At 32.9% G+C, this 24854-nt stretch overlaps 3 protein-coding genes and 1 pseudogene across 3 annotated transcripts; 1 reads left to right on the forward strand and 3 right to left on the reverse strand.

Moving 5' to 3' along the window:
- Positions 1-3573: 3573 nt before the first annotated feature.
- LOC129904661 (uncharacterized) lies at positions 3574-5763 on the reverse strand. The gene is made up of 2 exons (XM_055980236.1): positions 4895-5763; positions 3574-4428 (listed from the first exon to the last, which is right to left on the reverse strand). Exons 1-2 carry the CDS (start codon positions 5743-5745, stop codon positions 3789-3791), a joined length of 1491 nt encoding a protein of 496 aa, XP_055836211.1. The 5' UTR covers positions 5746-5763; the 3' UTR covers positions 3574-3788.
- Positions 5764-7660: 1897 nt separating this feature from the next.
- Positions 7661-8779, reverse strand: LOC129904195 (NAC domain-containing protein 78-like). Its single transcript, XM_055979735.1, has one exon. The coding sequence runs from the start codon at positions 8731-8733 to the stop codon at positions 7765-7767; it is 969 nt and encodes a 322-aa protein (XP_055835710.1). The 5' UTR covers positions 8734-8779; the 3' UTR covers positions 7661-7764.
- Positions 8780-16537: 7758 nt separating this feature from the next.
- On the forward strand, positions 16538-21107 carry LOC129902491 (probable ATP synthase 24 kDa subunit, mitochondrial). The gene is made up of 7 exons (XM_055977752.1): positions 16538-16704; positions 17499-17595; positions 18728-18872; positions 19478-19588; positions 20055-20201; positions 20499-20621; positions 20723-21107. The coding sequence occupies exons 1-7, from the start codon at positions 16663-16665 to the stop codon at positions 20784-20786; spliced, it is 729 nt and encodes a 242-aa protein (XP_055833727.1). The 5' UTR covers positions 16538-16662; the 3' UTR covers positions 20787-21107.
- A 399-nt stretch (positions 21108-21506) lies between these two features.
- LOC129902490 (sugar transport protein 1-like) lies at positions 21507-23275 on the reverse strand (annotated as a pseudogene).
- Between the last annotated feature and the right edge of the window lie 1579 nt (positions 23276-24854).

The raw sequence follows: 24854 nt of genomic DNA on the forward strand, positions 1-24854 counted from the left end.
CATACAATAAATATGTAAGACAATGCTTTAAAATATATAAATAAGAAAATGCAACTCAATATATAACAATATAATATTTTACTCTTGGGGAGTTTCTCTAACTGACAACCATCACTTATAAGTTACGTGATGATACAACGAACTATTGTCATTGTCACAGTCGTTCAATACCTTGTCAGGGTAAGGGACGCAACTCATCTCATGGATCCAATAAAATTCCTCTTCTGGGACTATGAGGATTCTCCTGAATAAATGACACGATCTTATCCCACGCTAGCTATATAGTTTATGGGGTTCAAGTTGTTCAATATTCTTACCCAAATCGGTGTTTAATACTACTCTCAAAATATATTAAGTAATGCTCATATCTCAAGTGAGCGTATGTACTCAATTAACTCATTTAGTCTCATTGGACTTACCTCAAAACTCAACTCTTCCCAAACTCTTTCTCAATTAAAAGATGAAGTAAATCATTCTTTAAGCTCAAAAAATGCATAAAATAATTAATGCAAAACTCAACTCATGTGATTGCAAACATGAACAAACATTTCAAGAACTCAACTCATGAAAATCATCAAAGTATATTTAAATATATACAAGAACTCAATAAGAAATTACATATAAAACTCAAGAATTCAATTTTTCGGGATTGAAACTCAAACTCAAAACTCAACTCGACTAAATGAATATGTAGGCAACGATTACGAACTCAGTCCAATGTTGTAATTAGCCTTACATACCTGGAAGGGCAAAGATCTAAGTGAAACTCGAAGAATTTAGTTGAAACGCTTGGACCCTAGCTTCTCCTCTTTTCCCTAATCATTGCTCTTAAAATATTCTAAGTGTTAATGAAAGAAAAGGCACGTTGGGTACTGATAAAAGGTCTAATTTTAGTCCCAAAACGTCTTGGATTTAGTTTGGAAAAGGGTGGGAAAAGACCCAAATACCCCTTACTTAAAACTGATTTGGGTCGTTACGGGTCTTTCTACGGATTGTAGAAGACCGATCGTGAAGAAGGGGGTCCATAATTGTACTCCACTATTTTGTGCAAGGCTGGGTCTATGGACACCCTTTACGGGTCGTAGACCCATTTACGGCTCGTGAACGTGGATCGTAGAAGTCCACTAAAGTTTCTTGACTTGGGGTCTCCGGACCCCTTGATGGGTCGTACAAAGGTCCAAGGATCATAGACCCATTCGTGGAACCTAAGTGCACATTCTAGTAGCTACTGGAATATGTCACTCGACTCTACGATTGACCCTACGAGTCGTGACATGCACTCGTAGAAAGGACCTTGAAGACTGGGCGTTAGGGCCCTTCTACGGATGATATCTACGATCCATAGACATCGTAAAAGGAACTTCAACTCAAAATTTATTCAAAATGTGGGGGGGGGGGGTTCTACAAGCCTCTCTACGGCTCTTGAAGCACTCCACAGGTCGTAGAGTGTGCCTGTGAACCCCTGATAGTTTACTTTCCTCAGTTTTTTCTCTTAGTTCTTGACTTGATCTAGGCTAGAATAGTACGGGGTGTTATAATAAATATATATATTTTTTAAAAAAAAAGTTAAAAAAAATAATTTTTTAAAAGTTTTTAAATCTTCTTATTTTCTTTATCTTGTAATTAAATTAGTTATTATACGTAAAAAAAATAAAAAAAAATTCTTGTATTTAAACTTTTTCTAATTTTTGTTTTACCTTCATTCATTGTCTTTTCTCTTTTATTTTTCTATTGATTTTATCTGCTCTTTTAATTTTCTTTCTCTTTGCTTTTGATTTGATTTCAAATTTAATTTCAAATGTCTTGTATTTAAAATAAGTTAATTTCGAATGGATATCAAAATAAGCGCAAAAAAAATATTAGAAAATTAAAACGTTAAAATTAAAGGACACTTTTTAATTATTTTTTATTAAATACACATAATATTTAAAAAATAATTAAAAGTGAAAAGATAAGAAATTAATGAAAGAAAGAAAAATAAAAGTTTAAAGTGAGTAAGATATTAAAATAATATTTTACATAGAAAGAAATGAAAATAATAATATATAAGTTTTTTTGACAGTTTTAATATCAATAATTATGTGTACTAACTAATTATAAAATTACCAATTAAAAAAAGTCATGTGTCCAATTTTTTCACTCATCACTTGCCTTCAAGACACTCTCTATGCCATATCAGCTTTTAGAGTATATTTATTCCATTTTAAAATAATTGAGGTAGATAATAGGACCCTAATTAAGTTAAGATATGTCGGTGGAATTTCGATCATAATTCAGAGGGTACTTATGCATTATCCCTTATTATCAATTTCAGCGTACTTCTATCCAAACATATAATTGTTGAACACTTAAAAGTGATTGTCAATACTTGATGCTTATGGAGTACTTTTAATAAGCAGAATCTAATCTAATTTGAGTGAACAGCCATAACCACATCATTTTTTTATTGAAAAAAAAACCTAAAGATTGAATCTTGATGCAAAAAATGCTCATCTAGCTACTACTTTTAATCTGCTAATTCAAATCGACTATAATGTGAGCCACTTTTATCATGATAGAGATATATATGCACTACTTTTATAGGATGTATTAGCTCTAAATAGCAAAGTTGGAAGGTATATCGGCCTTTTTCCTTTTTGAAAATGCTGGCTTTGACGCTAATTATAACTGACTCCATATGTTATAGCAATCCATATTTGGAATTTCCTTTCATTAGTGAAGAGGAGTCTTAGAATAACTGGTAAAGTTGTTGCTATGTGACCAGGAGGTCAAGAGTTCAAGCCTTGGAAATAGTTTTTGACAGAAATGCAAGGTAAGGCTGCGTACAATAGACCCTTGTGGTCGGGTCCTTCCCCAAACCCTGTTCATAGCGAGAGCTTAAGTGCACCGGGCCGCACTTTTTAGTGCAAGTGATTGAATCCTTTTTCCTTTGTCCTTGGAATTTTACTATATATTTGTTCAATCTTATTTTAAGCTTTCATTGCTTCTTAACAATTTTGTACACATTACAATGCTGCTTTTTTTTAAAACTGTTCTAATTAGGGCAGAAAATAAGCAAATTATGTGTTTGATAAAAAAGTGCTGAAAAGCTCTTTTTCTGCTTAATTGATTGAAATACCTTTAAATTTGTTTAAAATAACATAAGTTTGTTATTTTAACTCTTTTAACTTAAATTAATTCAAAAATAAATTAATCTTTGTCTCAATTCACTTAAAGAAAACTAGTTTCTCTTGAGAAAGTCTCCTGCTCATGAAGGAAGATGACTCAAGAATTCTGATGCAGGGGACTACGAAGCATTTCTGCACACGATAACCAGTTAATTTTGATTGACTACGAAGCATTTCAGCTTCATTATGTTATTATTAGAGTATTTGATTGTTCAATAAGCTTTATAAATATTTTCTAATACTATATGATTAAGCATTTATTAAGTCCTTGTCTTCTCTTCCTTTGAGTTGCTTCTACATTAAATTTATCTACTTTTATTACAGTATTAGTTTAACTGATTAGCCTTAACTCACAAGTGAATAAATCAATGTATGAGAGCAAGGGTTATTGAGAAAAAAAAAACAATACCAATAATATTAATTAGTAATATAAAAAGCCGTACCTTAAGGGTTGTGATATAGATAATCTACATACCCTAGACGCAACCTTCATTTTGATAATCAATACAACAAATATAACTCTACAACACACAAATACATTTACAACCTTCACACACTTAAAAGAAGATGTAACATAGATAGTCTATCCAGACGTAAGCATTATTTTGATAATCAATGTAACTATGCAAGGTTGAGATGAAGCACTTCTCTAAATTCCAATCTTCTAGTCTCAGCATAAGAAGTTAGATGTTTATTTGGCCAATAAGTTAACCAAAGTCTCCCTTTCAATTCCCATTCCATTGTTTTCCCTATAGCCCTTTTGTCCACTTTCCAACACACACTTTCCCCATACTCGTCTCCAGCAAAAATTACCCCTCCTTGCTTAGTAAAAGGCCTATAAACACTTGAATATCTGTTCTTGAACCAAGCCTTTGGCTGAATTAATGAAAACACAGAAGGCTTCGATGAAAATACCTCTCTTCCATTTCCACTATCATGAAGAAACCAATTCAAATTTACTCCGTCTCCATTAACAGATTGTTCAAATTTCCACGGCTTCATGGTCGTAACAACTGTCTCTCCCGCGGAGACTTTTAAGCCCATGTAAGTGTTTGGTGGATCGAATCCTGCTTCAATGGTCTTTTCGGTGCCAATTTCTCTTGACGGATTGTCAGAGGACTTGTTTACTGATATGCTCAACACATTGGATTGAAGTGTTGGAGTTAGTTGCAATGAGATTCTTGAAGGGAAATGCTTCTCTGATACCCCTGATCCTCTCTCTGCCATTAGTGATTCATTCACTAGCCTAACAACATCACACCTACATGAACATACATTTATAAATCAAGTTAAAAATTCACTCTTACTTCTCTTCTTCTTTTTTTTCCGTCATATTATAGTCGATTTGAATTAGCAGCTTAAAAGTAGTCGATAAACATATTTCACATCAAATTAAAATGAGATAAATGTCAAAAACACCTAAATTATCACCTTTTTTTAAGTTTCATTCCTAAAGTATCAGGAGTGTGAGTTTCATACTTAAACTATCACTTATTAGTTTGAAAAACACAATAGAAAAATATTTGAAAATAACATAATAGAAATCTTGGTCAAACAAAAGTGCTTATAAGCTGAAAAATTACAAGTGAGTGTTTTATTGATTTGTGTTTATAAGTATTTCTATGTAAACCAAACGTGTAAATAAATCAAGAAGAGGGTATAAGCTAGTTTGATCGACTTATAAATTTTACACACGAAAATTTTTAGTTCAAAGAAGACAAATGTACCTAATGTTGTCGGTGTTCACCATCACTTCAATCCACTTTTCTCGAACATTAAATCTATGATTTAATTGGATCACTCCTTCAAGCTGGTGAAAGTTGAGTGAAAACCTCAAATGGTCATCAGACAAAGTACTAGAAGTAGATGTTTCAACATCCATTGCAATAACAGGGCAATACAACTGGACTTTCCAGAGCCCCTGTGTCGAAAACGAGTATGAAAACAATGGACATGGAGTTTTCATGGGATTCGAAGAAGAATGAATTTCCAGGATCCAATTAGTTATCGCTAGATTTACTGAACGCATCCACTGCTCTTCAGTATTCGATCCCAAAATCCTCACGAGTAATTTTGATGCTTGTCTAGATTGCGAACATGAAAATTGATTCTTCAGGGCACTAATACATGTGGACCTTAGATCAGCAGGGACTTCATAGATACAAATTATGAAAGCCAGAGTAAGAAATGAGAAATTGAAAATTTCCTTAAAACTGGAGTTGTTAAAATCCATTCTTGGGATCTTGAGGAAGAAGGAAGAATTTTTATTGGGACCATAATTCAGGACATCGTGAACGAAATTGATCAAGAGATTGAATATTGATTCGTCGTCTAATAATGTTGTTGAGTTGTGCTTGATTCTTAATGGCTTTGAGGTCCACAGTGAAATAGGAAGATTATAATCTGCGACGATGGAAAAATGGTAATTTTTGGCTATGGAAAGTTTGAGGGAAGGTTGAGATGAACATGAAGGAGAAATGCAAATTGAAATAGAGTCAGTTTTCCATTTAGAAATTGGTGGTAAGTTGTGAATCCAGGAGTATATATCAGGAAAATTGCAACTATAATTATAAGCCATAGTTTTAATCACACTTTGTATGTATTTGAATTTGTATATGATGGAACTTATGTGTAAATATTTATAGACAGATTGTGAAAAGAAAGATTCTCAAGGCTAAGATATAACTTAAAAGGTTATAACTTGAACTTGCTTTCATGAATGGAATAAAGGTACTAGTTGAAAAATTGCACAAGGAAATACTTTGAATGGGTATATTTAATTTATAGAATCTTTTAACTTTGGGACCAGCTAAAGAGAATATTTGAACCCGTTTGGCCTGAAGTTATGATTTGAAATCATGATGTAAAATCATATGAGATGAAATTGAAGTTTTATTTGGACATTTAATATGAATTTTTAAGTTATATTTTTTGCTCATAAACATAAAAATCTCATAAGTTGTGAAAACTATCAAAATTGTCCCTATTCATTTATACAATCTTATCAAATAAGCAAAAGTTTATAATAAAAGTATAATACACTATCACAAATCTATTCTAAAAAAAATACAACATTTATTGATCGAACTTTAATTCAATAAAAAAAGTAAAATTGAACATGAGTTGTAGTGTAACTCTTTAATAAAATTGAACATGGTCAATATCACTAATAACTATATCATCTTGTTCTAATCACTCCTTTGATATTCTTGCAAAAGATTATATAGATATAAAATGGTGATTATTTTACTTTTTTACAAAATATAAACTTGTGGATCAATTTTTATTTTTAAAAAAATGTGAAATCGTGATATGAAATTCCCAAATCAAGCTTTTTGGAGAATTCGAGTTCTTATCTCATGATTTAAAATAATGAGATGAAATCACATGTCCAAATACTTGTAATTTTAAATCACGAAATGAAATCACATGTCCAAATGCTTATTTCTATTAATGGATCCGGCTCCTCTCCATTTTTCTCAAGTTTTTGCTTAGACAGGATAATGTTCAAACTTTCAAATCTCTTTTTGTTATTTCATATCTTTACTTCAACTACTTTTGTACGTATGACGATGATTCTTATTCTTTATTTGTAACATTAAACGTAAAGAATCTAGGCTTATGCATGTTAAAGTTTAATTTTTCATCCCACAAGAATGTGAGTGGTTCCGTGCCAAACTCCTATTAAAACTCTGCCAAACAGCCTAACGTTAACGTTTTACTTCGCACGAAATTAAGCTTATGATGAGGTTTCATGTACCGTCAAACCTTTCTATAACAATTTACTCATAAAATTGGAAATTTTGGATATTTATTTTGGATTATGGATTAGCCTTCAAATTTTATTTTTTAAAAATATATGAATATCGTATTTAGTACTTCAAAAGCTTTATACCTTATATTTGTTGGGGGAAGAAACACTACAACTAAAGTTTGATATGATAATAAATAATGAAAATAAATTGGACATGAAAATTTTACGTGGACACCCCTCAAACAGATAGAGGGGAAAAACTACGGGGTAGAAGGATTTTACTATGATAATATGGGAGTACACTGCTCTCAAATATATACAAGGAGAAAACAACAATTAACATCTCTCTCTTGTAAAAGGAATAACTCAAGGACACTCAAGACTACAATATTTATCTTGGTGTATAACTCTCTTTGTGTTCTTACTTTTTTGGATTGTACTTTTTTGTGTGGGATAATATAAATGAGGGCAAGAAACCCTCTATTTATAGGAAACTAGAAACGCGTAAAATACGCGTATTGCACCTCTCTTTTTTACTACGCATTCAAAACACATTTTATTTCCTTTTTGACTAAACGTTCAAAACGCATTTTGTGCCCTTTTTTACTACGCGTTCAAAAAGCGACTACGTTACAATATTCAGTCCTGCTCATAGCAAATGTGGCAATACATATGAGGAAATAGGGGATGATACACATATCAGCATATAATAAAATAACATATAATAAAAGTAGAGAAATTTAATGAAGAAGCAACTCCAAGGAAGCCGGAAGGGCTTAATAAATGCTCAATCATACATTATTAAAAAAGATTTATACAACTTGCTCAAGAATTCTAATAATTTCAGAATGAAGCTATAATGCTTTGTAGAAAACCAAAGTCAGCAGGTGAATAGTCATAATCAAAATCTAGCATGGACGTGGATTCAAAAGTATAAGGGGCTGGTAATGGCTCAACGATGATGTTTGTGCCTTCAAAAGTATAAGGGGCTCGTAATGGCTCAACGACGATGTTTGTGCCTTCAAAAGTACAAGGGGCTGGTAATGGCTCAGCGACGATGTTTGTGCCTTCAAAAGTATAAGGGGTTGATAATGGCTCAATGACGATGTTTGTGCCAGTATAAGGGGATGATAATGGCTCAACGACCATGTCTGCCTCCTTGTGCATATTGTTCTGCAACTCTGATTGGAGCTCCCTTGCATCCACTACTAATGCCTCATCATAACTAGTCGATTCAACAGCCGCCGAGGTTTGGTGCTCCAAATTCCTGCATTCTTCAGAAACAGTAGTCATCAACGTCATTGTGTCATCTTTGGTGGGAGTTCTCTTCTTAATAGCACACAACACATAATCTCTGCAATCATTGTCAAATTTGTCAAGAATTTTCGTAGAGAGGTCGTACTCCTTCATCAACCAATGTCCATTGTCTTGATTATAGCCTTTATTCACGTAAGACATGCTCTTCTTGTATCCAATCACTATTCCTCCGTTGTTTCGAACAGGTTTGCTCTTGTCTTGCTGTTTCCAACTGCCCTTGTTTCCCACAATGCGACTATATTTGAACTCGCTTTTCTTCTTGAGCTTTGTGATGAAAAAGCGATACTGGCTGCAGTCGTTGTCCCCGTCATCATTATCGCAGGGTACTCCGTGACTGTAAATATCCCATGGCTCTAATTGTTTGCTGTAAGTATCAACATTAGTGGTAATGAATCCAGAATCATTCATCGCTTTCCCAGCAATAAATCTCAACAAGAAAGTAATAGCTTCTGCATCAGTCGGACGGAACCGGAAACCTTCTTTCAAATTCTCCATGTCCTCAATTTCTCTTCGCTTTTTTTTCTTCTCAAACGTACAAAGAATCAATGAAAAGAAGAAAACAATATTAGGAATTTATAGAGAGAGGCGCAGTTCTATGTAAACTTTTTATGGAAACTTTTTACACGTTTTCTATAGCCAAAAAAAACATATATGGAAACTTTGTATATATTTTATGGAAACTTTTTATGGAATTTTTTTTTTACCAAAAAAAAAAAAGAAAAAGAAAAAGGAAAAAATTGTGAAAATTGGATTAACTTTTTATATTTTTACACGTTCTCTATAACCAAGCGTATAGAAAGTTTGGATATGGAAACTTTTTTTTAATGTTGAGCAATCAGAAATTTATTAAGGAAATAATAAAGAGAACTCCACTTTCAACTTTATCTTTCTTTATAATGAACATAAAATAATTTAATCATAATTTTCTTTTATAATTGTTTAACTTTTTGTGGAAAAATGAATATTTATAACGTTTTATTATTTTTCATTTAATTTTTTATTTATTGAGGTGAGAATGGATGATAGTCATATAAATATTGATACATTACATAATTATTTATATAATTTGATACACAATTATACAATATCGATATATTACATATACACTATACAATTATTTGTACATTATATATACATGTTTATATATAATTTATACGATATTGATACATTTTTATACATAATTATACAATATCGATATATTACATATACACTACATAACTATTTATACAATATCGATATATTATGTATACACTACTTAACTATTTATACAAATATCAATATATTATATACACTGCATAATTATTTATACATCATATATATATGTTCATACACCATTTATACTATATTCATACATGTTTATACACTATATATACAATATTGATACATTACATATACACTATTTAACTATTAGTTATTAAAAAAATAAAAAAATAGTCACGATCAAATCGTAGCTAATTAATAAAAAAAATAAAAAAAATCATGGCTGATAAAAAGTAAAAAATAGCATTATCTAACCACGATTTAACTGTACCTAAATAGAAATAAACTGCGGCTAAATTGCGAATTTTATCCCTTACTTTTTTTTTTTGGTCTATTATGTGCTTTGGCTCTATTTAGTTCATCATTTTTTTGTCTCAAGTTATTAACTGTACATATGAAACTTTAGTACTCGTAGTTATTAGAATTTAATTTGTAGACTTCTTCTACCTTTTTCTTTTTATCATTTTGTTGAAAAGCTAAATAATTCACTACATTTAAACCTTTTATATTTAGTATCAAATCAAATAGTAAAGTATATAATTAAGAGGTCATAATGTTTAGGACCGATGTTTAAGGAGTAGCCACTGTTTACAAAGTATTTAGAGGTCGTTTAGTTGGTGAATGTGGCTATTTCATATGAGATAATTATTCCCATCATTTTGATATAAAATAATTTCAAAATTAATTAATATTATAATCAAACGTGAAATAGCACATTCAATATTAATTTCATCCTCTCTAAACAGGGACGGAGCCACCAATTCATGTCGAGAATCACATCAAAATTAACCATGTCCAACTCAACTAAGTCATCCATAGTATCATTATGATAGATTAACACAGTACAATCTCCATAGACCCTCTCAACTAAGATAGATTTACCAACAGGGGTAGACACATTGAAAGGCTCAAGAAAGACACTCAGTGATTCTATCAAATTTATTAGCCACATAAAGGGTCACAAATGATAATGTGGCACCTACGTCAAGTAAAGTATAACAATCGAAAGAGAAGACTTGAAGCATATCAGTGACAACGTCGGGTGAATTCTCCTGATCCTAGCGATTAGACATAGCATATAGGCGGTTTGAACCTTCGCTCGTACCGGTAGTGGTACCTCTCTAATTACCTTGAGTTGGGGGTGCTGCAGCAGAGGATTGGGCTTTGTCACCCCACATCAGACACTGCCACTAAAAATGGCCTATCTTACCATATTTGTAGCAACCATTACTTCCATATTGGCATTCTCCCAAGTGGATTTTGCCACCTTTACTATAAGGTGGCTTCCCCTTCGAACTTGGAGGCACACTAGCTTGGGATTGAGAACCCTGAGCTCTGAAGTTCTTGTGGCTTTTTGCCTTCTAGTCATACATGCGGCTGGAAGTAGGTGCACTTGCTATCGACTAAGCATAATTAGAAGACCTCTTCTGGAAGAAGGATCTATTGCCCTTCCCTTGTCTCTGCTCATTTTCATGCCCAACTGATTTGGCCTTCTTGCTCAAGTTCTCTTCTCTGTCTTTCTTCTTATCATCCTCAACCTACTGGGCATACACCATCAACCTAGAAATATCCATGTCAAAAATCAGTAATGATGTCTTACACTCTTTCTTCACCTGCTTCTCCATGCCGGAGACAAACTTCCTCATCTTTGATCTCATATCTGGAATCATCTTCGGAGCATATCTGGACAGCTCGATGAACTTCACACTATACTCTTTAACTGTCATACCATCTTGCTTTAAATTTCCAAACTTTTCTACTTTCTCTTCCCTCAATTCTCTAGAAAAACGAATCCCCTTCAACGAAAATTATACTATTTATACATAATTAAAATAATTTTGTATGTATAGATAGTAGATGTCGAACCTCTTCGGCTAATTCGTGTGTCTACTTCTTCAGATTTTAAACCCCCTATTAAAAATTCAGATTCTATCATTGTTTCTGAATCGTATTATTAGAATAATAAAAGCGTGATTTTTATAGTTATTTGATCACAGTATATGTACTACATATAAGGAAAGCTTAGGATTTTAAAAAAATTCCAACTATATTGAATAACAGTTGAAATCCTTCCCCTCGTAAATAATGTTGCAAAATCCTCTTTTATTTAATAGTTTCATAAAAATAAAAATAAGAAAGTCACTTTTTGTTTGTCTTTTGGGTCCCACATTGGAGACAAACAATAAGTTTTTGCAGTATATAAAACATGTTGAAAATATTGTATATTTACCCAGCTCTGCCGCGGGCGAGTTTTTGGCCAAAATTATTCTTAAATTATATTTTAAATTTAAATTATTTTCTTAAAATATCATTTTTAGCTTTTTATAGCAAGTAATGCAATTATGCAGAAAATTTTTTGTCGATAATCACGTGAATGCTCATGTTTTTGTAGGATCCCTTAATTTTTTGATAATATTTAATAAAAGGATGGAAATTGTTAACTTTCAAATATTTAGAAGATGTTTTGTGCCAGAAAAGATATTTTAAGAATGTAGTTTAAATTTGAGATTTAGTTTAAAAAAATTTTGACCAAAAACTCGCCGCGGGCTTGTGACCCGAGCAACTCTCCTGTACAACAACAACATATCCAATAAAGTCTCACAAGTGAGGCGAGCCACTCTCCTATAGAGCTGTCAAAATGGGCTGGTCTAACCCAACTCAACTCAACCCTAAAGGGCTAGCGAGTTAAATGAGTTACGACATGTTGACTCTTTTAACTAAAGGGCATATAAATTAGCAGTCCAACCTAGCCCTAAGAGGGCTGCGGATTGGGACGGGTTGGCCCTTCAATCAAAAGATGGACAATATTGGCCTCGTAGAAAGACTATTGAATATTGATCAACACAACACCAATACGTTAAAAATTCACATGTTCATGAGTTCTACACACTTTAATGGAATACTTACAAAAAAATAGAACATGCAAAATACAATAGTCAACAATCATAAGATTCATCATAACAACATACATTATATGATCATTATTTCATTAACTAGACACGAAAGGAGAAATGGAAAATTAGGCATTTACACAAAAGTAAAAGAGGTCAAAGATTCATAGTTATAATAATTTCAATTGCCTAGTTACTGAAGATAAACACTACTTAAAATATATATAATAAATAATTTTAAAATTTATGACCCACGAGCCCGCCACTGAGGCTCGCGGGTTGAGCCCATGAGGTTGGCGGACCCTCATTCCTAAATAAGTTGAAAATTTTTAGCCCAACCCCACTTAATTCAAAGATTGAGTTGGATCGGCCTTACGGACCAAGCTCATTTTGACAGTTCTACTCTCCTGCTATTGAATGATAAATAAGAGGCTCGTGGCCCCTTTCCCGCTCTGATAAATTATTGATTTTTTTATCTAATTGTTCGACATAGTTAGAATGTATTTGCTTTGTACGTGATAAATTTTATAGAAATTAAGTTATTCCGAATAAATTGTATAGCAATTTGTTAGGATAACAACGAGATGCAGTACCCTATTAAACCACCAATTTTTTTTACATGAGGTGTCGTATTTTGTAGTCCCATTTTAGTAATATACATTATAAGTTTTTATTTACTTTTATACGGATATTCGATATAAGAAACTTTCAGCAAACACGTACTTGTTTTTCGCGTTTTCCGCTGTTGCATCTGCGTACAAAGACACATATATATATGATTTTATTTTATAAATTTTAAGATGTGTTTCAGTCACGTCATACTTGAAAATATTAAACTGATGTTAAATAAGTTTGTTAAATTTGTTATTGTTTTGATAAATTTATGATAAAGAGTTTGTTCTTTTATGATATATAGAACTAGTGTTGCAACCTCTAGGAGATTTTAATTATGCTTTTTGTTACAACCTAAACTTTAACTATTTAACATGACGGTCCTAATTTAAGTACCTATTAATGTTTCTAAAGTTTGTGATTAGGTCAGGATATATATCAGGTAGGTAATTTAAACCATGAACAATGGATCATTACTTTGTAGAAAGTAGATTAGGATAATCAAGCAATTTTTATTCTGAAAACCACTAATCTATGAAATGACTTGTTGTAAACATATTGTTTTGAACTTTTATCACACTCCATGTTCGTACATAGCATTGAAAGTTTCTTAAATGATATAGTTTTAGAAATTGTTAATCGTGGAATTGGTTATCGAGAGGACACAATGAAAGAAAAAGATCTATGTAGACGATACCAATTAATCGGATATATTTTAATCATATTAGTATAATTATTTAGGTCCTATGAATATTTTAGCCATGTTAGTAATTCCTATACCAGTTTCTTTTTTTTTAGAACTTCATATGCTTTTAAATTAGTATAATATTTGTTGAGATTAATTTTGCCAGTGTTCTGAATAAAAGAAGAGAGTTGTGGTAGGCAGCAGCCAACGTGACTTGAACTTAAATGGTAAAATATAGTCATTGATGATTTATATAGTTAATCCCAACTTATTTAGAATCGAGGCATAGCTATTATGTGTAAATATTGATTTGAGATTAAATTTAAATAAAAAAAATGATTAGTGTAAAGATTTTTATGAACACTCTGAAGAAAGTAAATTAATTAGGACAATGAAGCATTATTATTAAGAAATCACTAATCTAATGAAATGGCTTGTTGTAAATGTATTGCTTTGAGCTATTATCACACTTCATGTTTGTCCGTAGCATTTAAAGATTTCTTAGATGGTATATCTCTAAAAGTTGTTAATCATGGAGTTTGTTACTGATAGAACACAATTAAAGAAAAAGAACTATACAAATGATACTGAATTAGCCAGTTATATTTTAATTGTATATTAGTACAATTATTTTAGATCCCATGTTTTTTATGAGTATCCTAATTTTGTTTTTAAAAAAATTATGTCAGGAGCCAATATTGAGAATTTCATATGCTTTTATTTAGTGCAGTATTAGGCTAAGATTAATTACACCTCACATAATCAATCTCAAACTTGAATGAAGAAAGAGAGTTGTGATAGACTACCATGATTTGAGATTAAGTGGAAAAATATAATTATCGATGATTTATATAATCGATTTCAATTCATTTAAGATCAAAATTCAATTTAAATGAAAAAACACAATTAGTGAGGAATTGTATATTTTGTTTCCTACTTTTTTGAGACAAAATTGCCAATTTGCCTACTAGTTTTTCTCTTTTTTTTTGGCTATAAAATGTTATACTTTGGCAATGAAAAAAGATATACGAATTCTGATCTCTCTTTCTCATCTGCTCCTTTCTATTTTCTCTTACTCTCTTCTTCTGCTCCTTTCTATTTTCTCTTACTCTCTTCTTCTTATTTTGCTAAGTTAATTTATTTTATAACACGTTATCAGCATGAGCCTTCATTACTTTGAGAAATTTTAACAAGGTAATAAAAGGGTAAGAATTTATTTTTCTTAAAATGTCGAATATCTCTAAACTTGAATTTGTTACTCTTGATATATCTGGAGAAGGCTACTCATTATGAGCACTAGATGTCGAAATACACCTAGAATCGATGAGTCTGACAAACACCATCAAAGATGACAAAACGACATTAGTTGGGCCCAACGGCTCGTTTTGAATTTGGCCCAACATCTGGAATTTCTGGAAAAAAAGGGAAATTTACATAAATGTACTACATTAAGAAAATATTTACCATTTATAGTAATAATATTTTTTTTTCACTGAACACTTATAATACAATTATAATACATATTAGCGAGAATAATTTATAAAAATCATATAATATAAGTTTTATTCATGGATAATTTACTTATCACATACTTTAATACACTTATAATACATTGTGTTAATTTCTTACCAAACAAGTATAATATATTTTTAAATACTTATAATACATTTATATTGCATGCATAATTCACTTTTAATACATAGTAAATATATCATAATATTGCTATATATTGCTATAAATGATAATAAATAAAAAGTATTGCTAAAATCAATAATTATTTATTAAAAAGTATTTTTTCTAGTAATTTTTCCAAAAAAAAAATTATCGAATCGGGCCACTCCCGGGTCCGTACCGGTCCCCTTACCGGGCCGGTCTTACCGATCCGAGGCCAAAAATACACCAAGCTGGTGTATTTTTAATGCATAATTCACTTTTAATACATAGTAAATATATCATAATATTGCTATATATTGCTATAAATGATAATAAATAAAAAGTATTGCTAAAATCAGTAATTATTTATTAAAAAGTATTTTTTCTAGTAATTTTTCCAAAAAAAAAATTATCGAATCGGGCCACTCCCGGGTCCGTACCGGTCCCCTTACTGGGCCGGTCTTACCGATCCGAGGCCAAAAATACACCAAGCTGGTCCAATTTTTTTTTGTGTTGGGCTGGTATCCGGTCCAGTCTCCCCCATGGCAGAACTTTAATGGGCTGGTCTTAGGGGCCAACCGGCCCATTTAACAGTCTTAGTTGGAATTGTTATTCTATCTTACCCCCACACCCTAAATCTTATTGGAATGGTTGTTACAAGTTACACTGTATTGTTAGTTTAAATATTATGTTCGTTTTGATTGTTACTTAAATTTTATTATATTGTATTGTTTAAATTCATCGTTAGATAACGATGAAAATTTTCATTTTATGTAACGATCGATTTAGTGTGATCCCGTCGTTATTTAATATTTTCTTCTCATGTTGTCTTTACTGATTATTTAACAATTTTATTTTATTGTTTACCATATTTTTTTAAAAGTAATTGTACTCTGTATTCTGTTTTTCTTGTACGTTTATCATTTAAATTATTGATGTGTGATATTATACCATGATAAAAAATAATTCAATTTATCCAAAAAATTATATTTACTAAACAATATCATATAATACATATTATATAATAATACGTAAAAACCATCCAGAGTAGGAACAAAAAATAGTAGGACTAGTAAAGAGAAAAGTGTGAGTATTTTAAAGGTTGAGGGTCAAATGTGGAAGAAAGAGAAAAGTATAGAGGGGGAAAACAATAATTCCATAAAGAAGGGAGTGGGAGTCGGGAATACGACGTCGTAGAATATCTTTTGCCCTCGTCCCTCGAAAGCTGAAATGCAGCAGTACTAGGTCAAGATCAAAAGCCAACACCCAACAAGAAGAAGAACAGAGAGCTTTTTCCCCTTCGATTGGACCCTAAATTCATCAATGGCACTCGCTTCTCGCTTACTCTCTAGATCCACTCGCCAGGTTCTTCCTAAATCCCTGTACAAATGGATCTAATTTGATCTTCCCAGTTTTTTTAATGCGGCAAATGGTCAAGTTTCACGATTTCTTTGATATGATTGCGGATTAAAGGGTTAATGTTACTTATTGCTGACCAATTGATTTGATATTTTTGATGCTACTTGAACTGACTTTAGTTTGATTTAAGAGAGATCCATTTGGCACTTAAAATGTAATCGGATTTACAATTGTGGTTCCTTGTTGGTGTGCTAAAGCCTGAGAGAAGTGATTTGATGTTTTGAGTTTAAGATTAGGTACATTTTAGGTTTCATTCGGATTGTATTGCCTGCTTTAGATTGACGCATGATTAAATGAGTGATCCCCTTTTAAAAGAAAATTTGTTGTTATCATTACTGGTTGGTTTCCAATCACCATCTTTTTTTGATTTTGGGAAATAACTTTGGCCTGAAATTTTCTATATTTTTTTATTTTCCTCCTGTTGTGTTTTTTCTTCGGGGAAGTTTCTGTCTGTCAATTAGCACTTATGGAGTTGATTTTGACGTTCCTGCCATTGCCTACTTATGTTGTTTCATTGAATAGTATGCCCATTAGGTAGTGGTTATTAGGAGAAAAAACCGCTGCTGCTCCATGTGGCCATTTAACTTTTGAGTAATTTAGGCTACACTATCTTTGAGCTGTTAGGATGTGTCTAGGTCTGAAACAGAATTTTACGGTAAAATGTATAGGTGATTGGATTTTCTGGTGTAATATGTACCTCGTCCAGATGTCTACTCGTATTAATAAATCTAGTTTTGCAGTTATGTGCTGGTCAGGTTGTTCTTCGACCCGAGCATGCAGTTCCAATTCGTTCCTTTGCGAAAGAAGCTGCTGCTCCTCCTGCACTGAAGGGAGACCGTAAGTAGTTCAGGATATTCTTTACTGATACTTGCTTGATTAAAACAAAAATTCTTTGCTGAAACTTGATGACTGTGTTTCTGTATGCTGACTTAGTTTCTTTTTCATTTTGTTTTACTAAGGGCGTCGAAACAATCCAAGGCCTTTTTGTCTACGCAAACCACTATTTGTTTTTCATTTATCTTGTCTGTGTATCAGAAGATCTGAACAATTAACTTTGAAGAAATCAGCTTTAATATATTCTCTGTTTTTAAGGAGGGAAGTATGACTAAGGAACACCATCATGGTATGCTTCTGAATGATGCTCTGGCCTCTTAAATTTCTGTTACCTTGGAACTTGTTAAGAATGCCTATGCATGTGTGTGCTGTGTATGGATATTTCTGCTTTTATTTTTTGCTTTCTGAGTGAGTACTGCAGCCAACACCATCTTTTTGCTGCATAAGTTAAGTCTCATCTACTTTTCTAATAAGCATCACGCTTTTCCTCATTATTAGTTGTATGAAAGCCATTGCATCTGGTGCATCCTTTGGGGTGTACTTCAATAAAGTAGTTTAACACTAAGATGCTTTATGCTCTAGATAGGTAATGCTGGCCCATATACTTTACTGTTTAATGTCTCCACAGGAAGGCACAAGATAGTAACATTTATTTTAGGGTAAATTAAGCTGGAGACAACATACTCATACAAAAACTCTGATACTGGTGTTTGCAAGACCAATATAGAGTTTAAGTTCGGTCTTGGGGTCTAGTTCACCTGTCTCTCCACTGATAGGGTGTATGCTTTCAGATAACTTTTCTTAAACTTTATTTATGCTTATGTTCTGGTATTCCAGAGGGGGATTTACAACTATTTCTTAGTGGCACTTCTTTGTTTAGACTAACTTGGGAAATCTTGTGCCAGGAAATCCCAGATGGGTTAGTGTCTAAGAAATACTATAATTTTTTTCTTGTCAGGCCTTGATCAAAACTCTTCCTCTTAGAGTGTTGTCACTGATCTAATAATTCTATCTGTCTTGGTAATAGTATGTGTGATGTTTTCTGGCCATCAAATTGGCTTGTACTGTTACAATGTGGTTTGAATCTGTGTACTGTTGCATTGCTGTGATACTGACTTTTTATGTGCTTATGAAGAGGTATTGAAGGACATCTTTTATGAGGTTAAGAACAAGCTTGAGACAGCAATTGGTGTCCTACGAAAGGAGAAGATCACCATAGATCCAGAAGATCCTGCTGCTGTATCTGAGTATGCAAATGTCATGAAGTCTGTTAGACAAAAGTAGGATATCTAACTTTTTCTTATGAAGTTGATTTTTAGTTCGTAAATACTAGAGAACAGTTCAACACTTGGTGGCTGACCTAAACTCTGATAGCACGTGGTTCAGAATTCAGAAACCTTTAGGATACTAGTACTTCTTGTTCCCTCTATATATATTCCTTCCCCACCACCCTGACTCTTGAAGATTCTGCCTCACCTGCAAGCATATTAAACATCCTACTTGGCTGTGAATTTGAAGGTCCAACTTATCCTAAATTTAGTTCTTGTTACCATAAATATGCTTTGCCATTTCATCAAGATGCTTGCTGGACAAGGACCGTATTTAGTTTGTACAATTTAACTATATATTAATACTGTGAAAATAGGTCTGTCCTTGTTTATTTTGTTTGGCTTCCCGGTAATTCTTTTATGTTGAACCACTTTATACCTTTAGTTCATTAATCATTACAGGTTATTTACATGTACCTGAAGGTAGAAACCTCTATATTATTTGCATGGCCAAACAGTACATACTTTTATTTATCGACATGCATGCTGTATTATTTGATGTATTTCCATAATTTTTTATGATCAATTGTTAATGTTATAATTTCCCATGTTTGCAGGGCTAATCTCTTATCAGAGTCTGAAATTACTAAGTTCAACATCGAAGTAGAAACACATGAAATTCCAGATGCCCGGACATATTTGTTGAAACTGAAGGAGATGCGTGTCAAGTATGCATTTTAATGCTTATGTTTTACCTGCTAGTTATAATATTTCATGAGTTATGCGAGTTATCCTGCATCATGCTTTTGGTATTTATAAAAATAAGATGGTATGTTTATTTATCAACAATAAGTAAATAAATAATAATGGTGGTATGCTCTTAGTTATCTTTCACGCTATTGGTTGATTTTCACTGAATCCCTTCGTATCCTACAATGAATTCTGAAATTTGAACATGATTCCTAATGTTGAAATTTTAGTTACTTCAATAATGGCTTGATGAGAGAGAGCGGCTATGTGCTTCAATTTCATTAACCTGCTTTCTCATCTTACCAGTAATTATTGCTTTATTGAATAATTCTGTTTTCCCCTCTTGTTTCATGCCTCATAGACAGACATTTTATTCGTCCTTTAGGTACAAGGTGTATCAGCACTTCTTCACTCCCCTTTCTTTTTCATCTATTATTTGGGCAGGAGGGGACTCATCGATTCTCAAGGTATAGAGGATTTGCAGATGGCAGCATTGGATAAAGTTGAGAAAGAAATAAAAAAGCCACTAATGAGGAACGACAAAAAGGGAATAGCTCTTCTTACAGCTGAGTTCGATAAGATCAACCAGAAGTAAGCTTCCTTATGCAGACGTTAATTGATTCTATTTGCAAGTGCTTCAATTTTTGATTGTCTACAAACTTTTGAGGAGCAATTGGCCACTCGTTATGTAAATGATCAAAACGAGCATCCTAAAAATTTTACTCAAGCCATTTGTTGACTTATTTGTGGGTATTTTACTTTGCCCTGACCAAGAACTGTGGCCAACTCCCATGTTGTAGTATGAGCCATTGTGATTCAGATGATATATGATTCAGAGTTTATGTAGGTAATTGATCGTCACTATTTTTTTTTTAAAAAATGCCTTAGGATTGGCATTCGTAAAGAAGATCTGCCCAAATACGAAGAACAGTTAGAGCTGAAGATTGCCAAGGCACAGTTAGAAGAACTGAAAAAGGAGGCTCTTGAAGCAATGGAAACTCAGAAGAAGAGGTAATATATAGGGCTTTGGTTGTTCATTTTCTTACCCCCACATGGATGTTGGATTATTTGTCTTTGTGCAGATTTTGAATTTGATTCCTCTGTACTTTCAGGGAGGAGTTCAAGGATGAGGAGATGCCCACTGTGAAGTCTCTGGACATCAGAAACTTCATTTAAAAAATGAAATTTGCTTGAAGACTTATTTTCTTTTTGCACCTCGTTGATCTCCTGTTACCCTTGAACATAAATTTTACTATCCCTAAAAGTGTAGTTGTACCAGAATCCAAGAGGCTGCCTTTTGAATAATAAGAGATCTGACCAGGAAATTAGCTTTCATGTGATTTTGGGGCCTGAGCATCTTTATCTCTGCTCCTTATTTGCAACTGATCTTGGTCAGTTGTTTTTTGCACTTTCTACTTTATTTCAATGAATGAGAACTAAGATGCATGATTGTATCAGATGTTTCAATTTTCGATGCTTTTGTGATGGCTTTACTGATCTTGTGCTCATTGTCATTACTTGGAAGCTTTTTTTGCTGCAACAGTTTGGGGTTTTCTTAATAGAGTACAAAATAGACTTCTTTTTATTATATTAAATCAGCTAAAATTCTTTTTATTATTAAAACTAACAAAAGAAATCCTCAAATCACTAAATATGTATATATCGGTGATCAAAATCTTCTAGGTAAAAAAATTAAGAACTTCATTATATCATTTGTCTCTGCATTCAGGCAATTGAAATTTCGGAGGATTCAATGTCAACTTAGTTATTTTATTTGAAAATCCTATTCTACAAAATGTGATTTTCCCTTGTCTGTAGCAGGCACAAACAATGTCTGTTTTTCTTGAACCAAATTACTTTGATTTTATAACCTTAGCCTAGTTAATTGGGAAATAATTAAAAACTCGAATATATATATTTATATTGCCCAGAAAGAAAGAAAGAGCACTACTAGTATATAAAATGATTCAATTCTAAGAGCACAGAACATCAAAAAAAACAGAAAGAATATATATACATAGATAAAAAATAAAGAAAAGCTATACTAAAACAATAAACTGTGTGTTAATTCTATTTCTTCGCAGGGGATTGTGCATGACCATCATCGACGTAATTCTTCCAGTACCAATGCTCTGTCCAGACTCGGGACATCTCTTCAATGGGTATATTCTTTGTTTCGGGCACGTAAAAGTAGACAAATAGAGTCATTATAAAAACAAAGGCAGCAAAGAAGATGAACAACCCAAACTTCATCCAACACAGCATCTTCAAGAATATTTGTGCCACCCCAAACGTGAATAACATGTTCATCGACACTGTCACGCTTTGTGCTGCAGATCGAACTTCCAGTGGAGAAATCTCACTTGGAATCAACCATCCCAATGGACCCCATGAGAATGCAAACGCAGCCACGAATACGCAAATGCACAGAACCACTAATATTGCGTAGCTCTGGGGCAAAACGGTGGCGACCACCCCTGTAGTTCCGAATTTCCAACCAATAAGACCTGCCACTAATGCCTGAAATACACACATTAGGACGCCACCCGTGAGGAGAAGTACCCTCCTGCCGTACCTGTCTGTACAATAGACTGAAATAAAAGTTGCACCCACGTTGACAGCCCCGGTGATGACAGCGGACATGAGGGAAGCATTCGCCTTAAAGCCTAGCGTTTCGAAAAGCACGGGAGCATAGAACATGACCACGTTAATCCCTGTGAGCTGCTGGAATGTCGGAATCAGAGCTGATAAAATCAATTGGGGTTTGTACTTTCGGACTCTCAAAAGGTCTGTCCATGGGTTTTCTACTTTCTTTGATGCTTCACTCGCCTCCACAAGGTCCTTTAATTCAGCCTTCACGTTGTCGACTCCCCTGATATTTTTCAATAGTTTCTCTGCCTCCTATGATTTTCCCCTGTCGATCAGGGAACTGGGACTATCGGGGAGAAAGACGGACGAAATTAAGATGACTAGCGCTGGCACGGCTGCACCTCCTAGGCTGACCCTCCAGCCCCAACCGGCAGAGATCTTGTTAGTAAGAAAATTGACGATATTGGCTATCAAGATGCCGAGGGTGATGGCCAATTGAAAGAGGACATTGAATGTACCCCTGTATTTGTAGGGAGCAATCTCTGACAAATAAATAGGGACCGACTGATTAGCAAATCCAACACCAAACCCGAGAAGGATACGACCCAAGATAAGCATGGTAATGTGGACAGCAGCAGCATTGACTGCAGCGCCAAACAAGAAGAAGAGACCTCCAAGGAACATGGTCACTTTTCTACCGCGTTCCTTACTAACTTTGGAAGCGACAAAGGAGGCAACGAAGGCAGCCACGTAGAGAGAAGAGGTGAAAAGGGTGAGCAACTGGCTGTCGAACTTGCAGTACTGATTGGTGGAGGTGTTGAGGGCCTGATTGCGGTAAACAGAAGGGAAGAAGAGTTTGAGAAAAGGATGCATAGAAGTAACTCCCCCAGAAATTCCAATGTCGTAACCAAAGATCAACCCTCCCATGGCTGCCATGATACAAGTAAGTGCCACGTAACGTGTTAGCTTCCCTGGGTACTCGCCACCCCCTTCATCAGCAGCGATAAAGTTCCCACCAGCCATGATCAAGATCAAGATCAATAGCAAGATTTATTAGTTTTAGTTAATCAAGTGTTTGTGTGTGTGTGTTTAGAGAGGTTGTCTATTGAGTAAGGTATATATAGATGTCAAACCCCAAATCCAACGGGTTTAGGATAATATATATTCTACTTCCTAAATTGTGTAGGATTAGGATAATACATATTATAAGTTCCTAAATTGTGTAGGATTAGGGTCTTTCGTAATTGCAATAATATAAATCGTGTAGGATTGTGTCTTTCTTTTCATTACAACTCCTGTTTTCTCCAATTATTAGGAAACTTATTATGTTTTGCCAAATAGTTTCTTTATTATTAGGGATCGATCATGGTTTTATTTTAATTTGTTAGTTAGGTGTTTAATTTGCAGTCTTTTCCCTTTTCAAACAAAAATATAAAAAATAAAAATACAGTGTATTATTATTTATTAGTGATCATGGTTTTAAACTTGATTAATACTAAATTGATGCTTTCCCCATGATTTATGCTTGAAACATCTATGGGCTAGCTAAACAAGCCAATTTTTTTTTTGGATGATTTATGGAATTAAAAGTGCTCAAATGATAATGTTAGTTATTTTGAAAGAATGTTAGTGCCGGGACATAATTTTCACGAGTTGAAATGTTTATTTAGAATCTAAGACATTTCAAACCAGATGAATAACACTATCGTTTATACTTCACATGAATATTAAAATCTTTTATCAGTTTGAGTTTATTTTCAAAATATGGTTTAAGCATTTTGAGATCCCCTTTAGTCTCTAAAAATATCTATTGTTCGTGTCTATTGTAAGATTTTCTTTCATTTAACATAGGTAATATATCATTTTAAAAGATAATCTTATTGTTTCACAAAAAAAAACTCAAAATATGTCATCAAATTTTGAAAAAAGATTCATGTATACCTTTTGTGAAAAAATTGGACCCACCTATATCACTGTCTTTCAATAAAGTGTGGTGTCATTATTTTTTAACAGAAAACATATCTAATTTGAAATATTACTTTATACATGTGGCCCATAATGATACAACCACGTCATTAATTAAATCAACCAAAATACAAAATTCACTAAGAGTTTTTTTTTTTTTTAAAAAAAAAACTCGACCCACATGCCTGTCATTAGGGCTGTATAGGGCAAATCGATAAACCACACCAAACCGACAAACCAAACCAAACCAGAAAAAAAACCGACTAGTGGTTTGGTTGATTTGATTTGGTGTTTGAAAAAAAACCCGACCATTATAATGTTGGTTTGGTTTTTACTAAAAAAAGTCAAATCGAACCTAAACCGACTCGATTATAGATATATTACTTTTAAATTATGTTATACATAAAAATATTTATTAAAATGTAATTTATAAATATTTTCTTAAATTTTTTTATAATTTTTATTTTTTTTCTTATATTTAGATTTGGACTTGAGAAACTCATTTAAATAATATACAAAAAATCCCAGAAAAAAATGAACACCAAAAGCCCAAAACATGTTATGTAATTAGAAAACCCTATTCGGCTACAAATGGTTTGGTTTGTAAAAAATCCGAACCAACCCGAAAAATCCGAGAAAAATTTATATCAAAAAATCCAATTTTTATTGGTTTGGTTTATAGATTTAATA

Source organism: Solanum dulcamara, chromosome 9 (genome assembly GCF_947179165.1).
Source record: "Solanum dulcamara chromosome 9, daSolDulc1.2, whole genome shotgun sequence".
NCBI classification, from domain to species: domain Eukaryota; kingdom Viridiplantae; phylum Streptophyta; class Magnoliopsida; order Solanales; family Solanaceae; genus Solanum; species Solanum dulcamara.

Coding starts and splice junctions, on each gene's coding strand:
- LOC129904661 (XM_055980236.1), bottom strand. CDS start 5,745: ATGGCTTATAATTATAGTTGCAATTTTCCTGATATATACTCCTGGATT. Junction 4,429..4,894: donor GTGAACACCGACAACATTAG/GTACATTTGTCT, acceptor ATGTTCATGTAG/GTGTGATGTTGTTAGGCTAG.
- LOC129904195 (XM_055979735.1), bottom strand. CDS start 8,733: ATGGAGAATTTGAAAGAAGGTTTCCGGTTCCGTCCGACTGATGCAGAA.
- LOC129902491 (XM_055977752.1), top strand. CDS start 16,663: ATGGCACTCGCTTCTCGCTTACTCTCTAGATCCACTCGCCAG. Junction 20,202..20,498: donor TTCGATAAGATCAACCAGAA/GTAAGCTTCCTT, acceptor AAAATGCCTTAG/GATTGGCATTCGTAAAGAAG. Junction 20,622..20,722: donor ATGGAAACTCAGAAGAAGAG/GTAATATATAGG, acceptor CTGTACTTTCAG/GGAGGAGTTCAAGGATGAGG.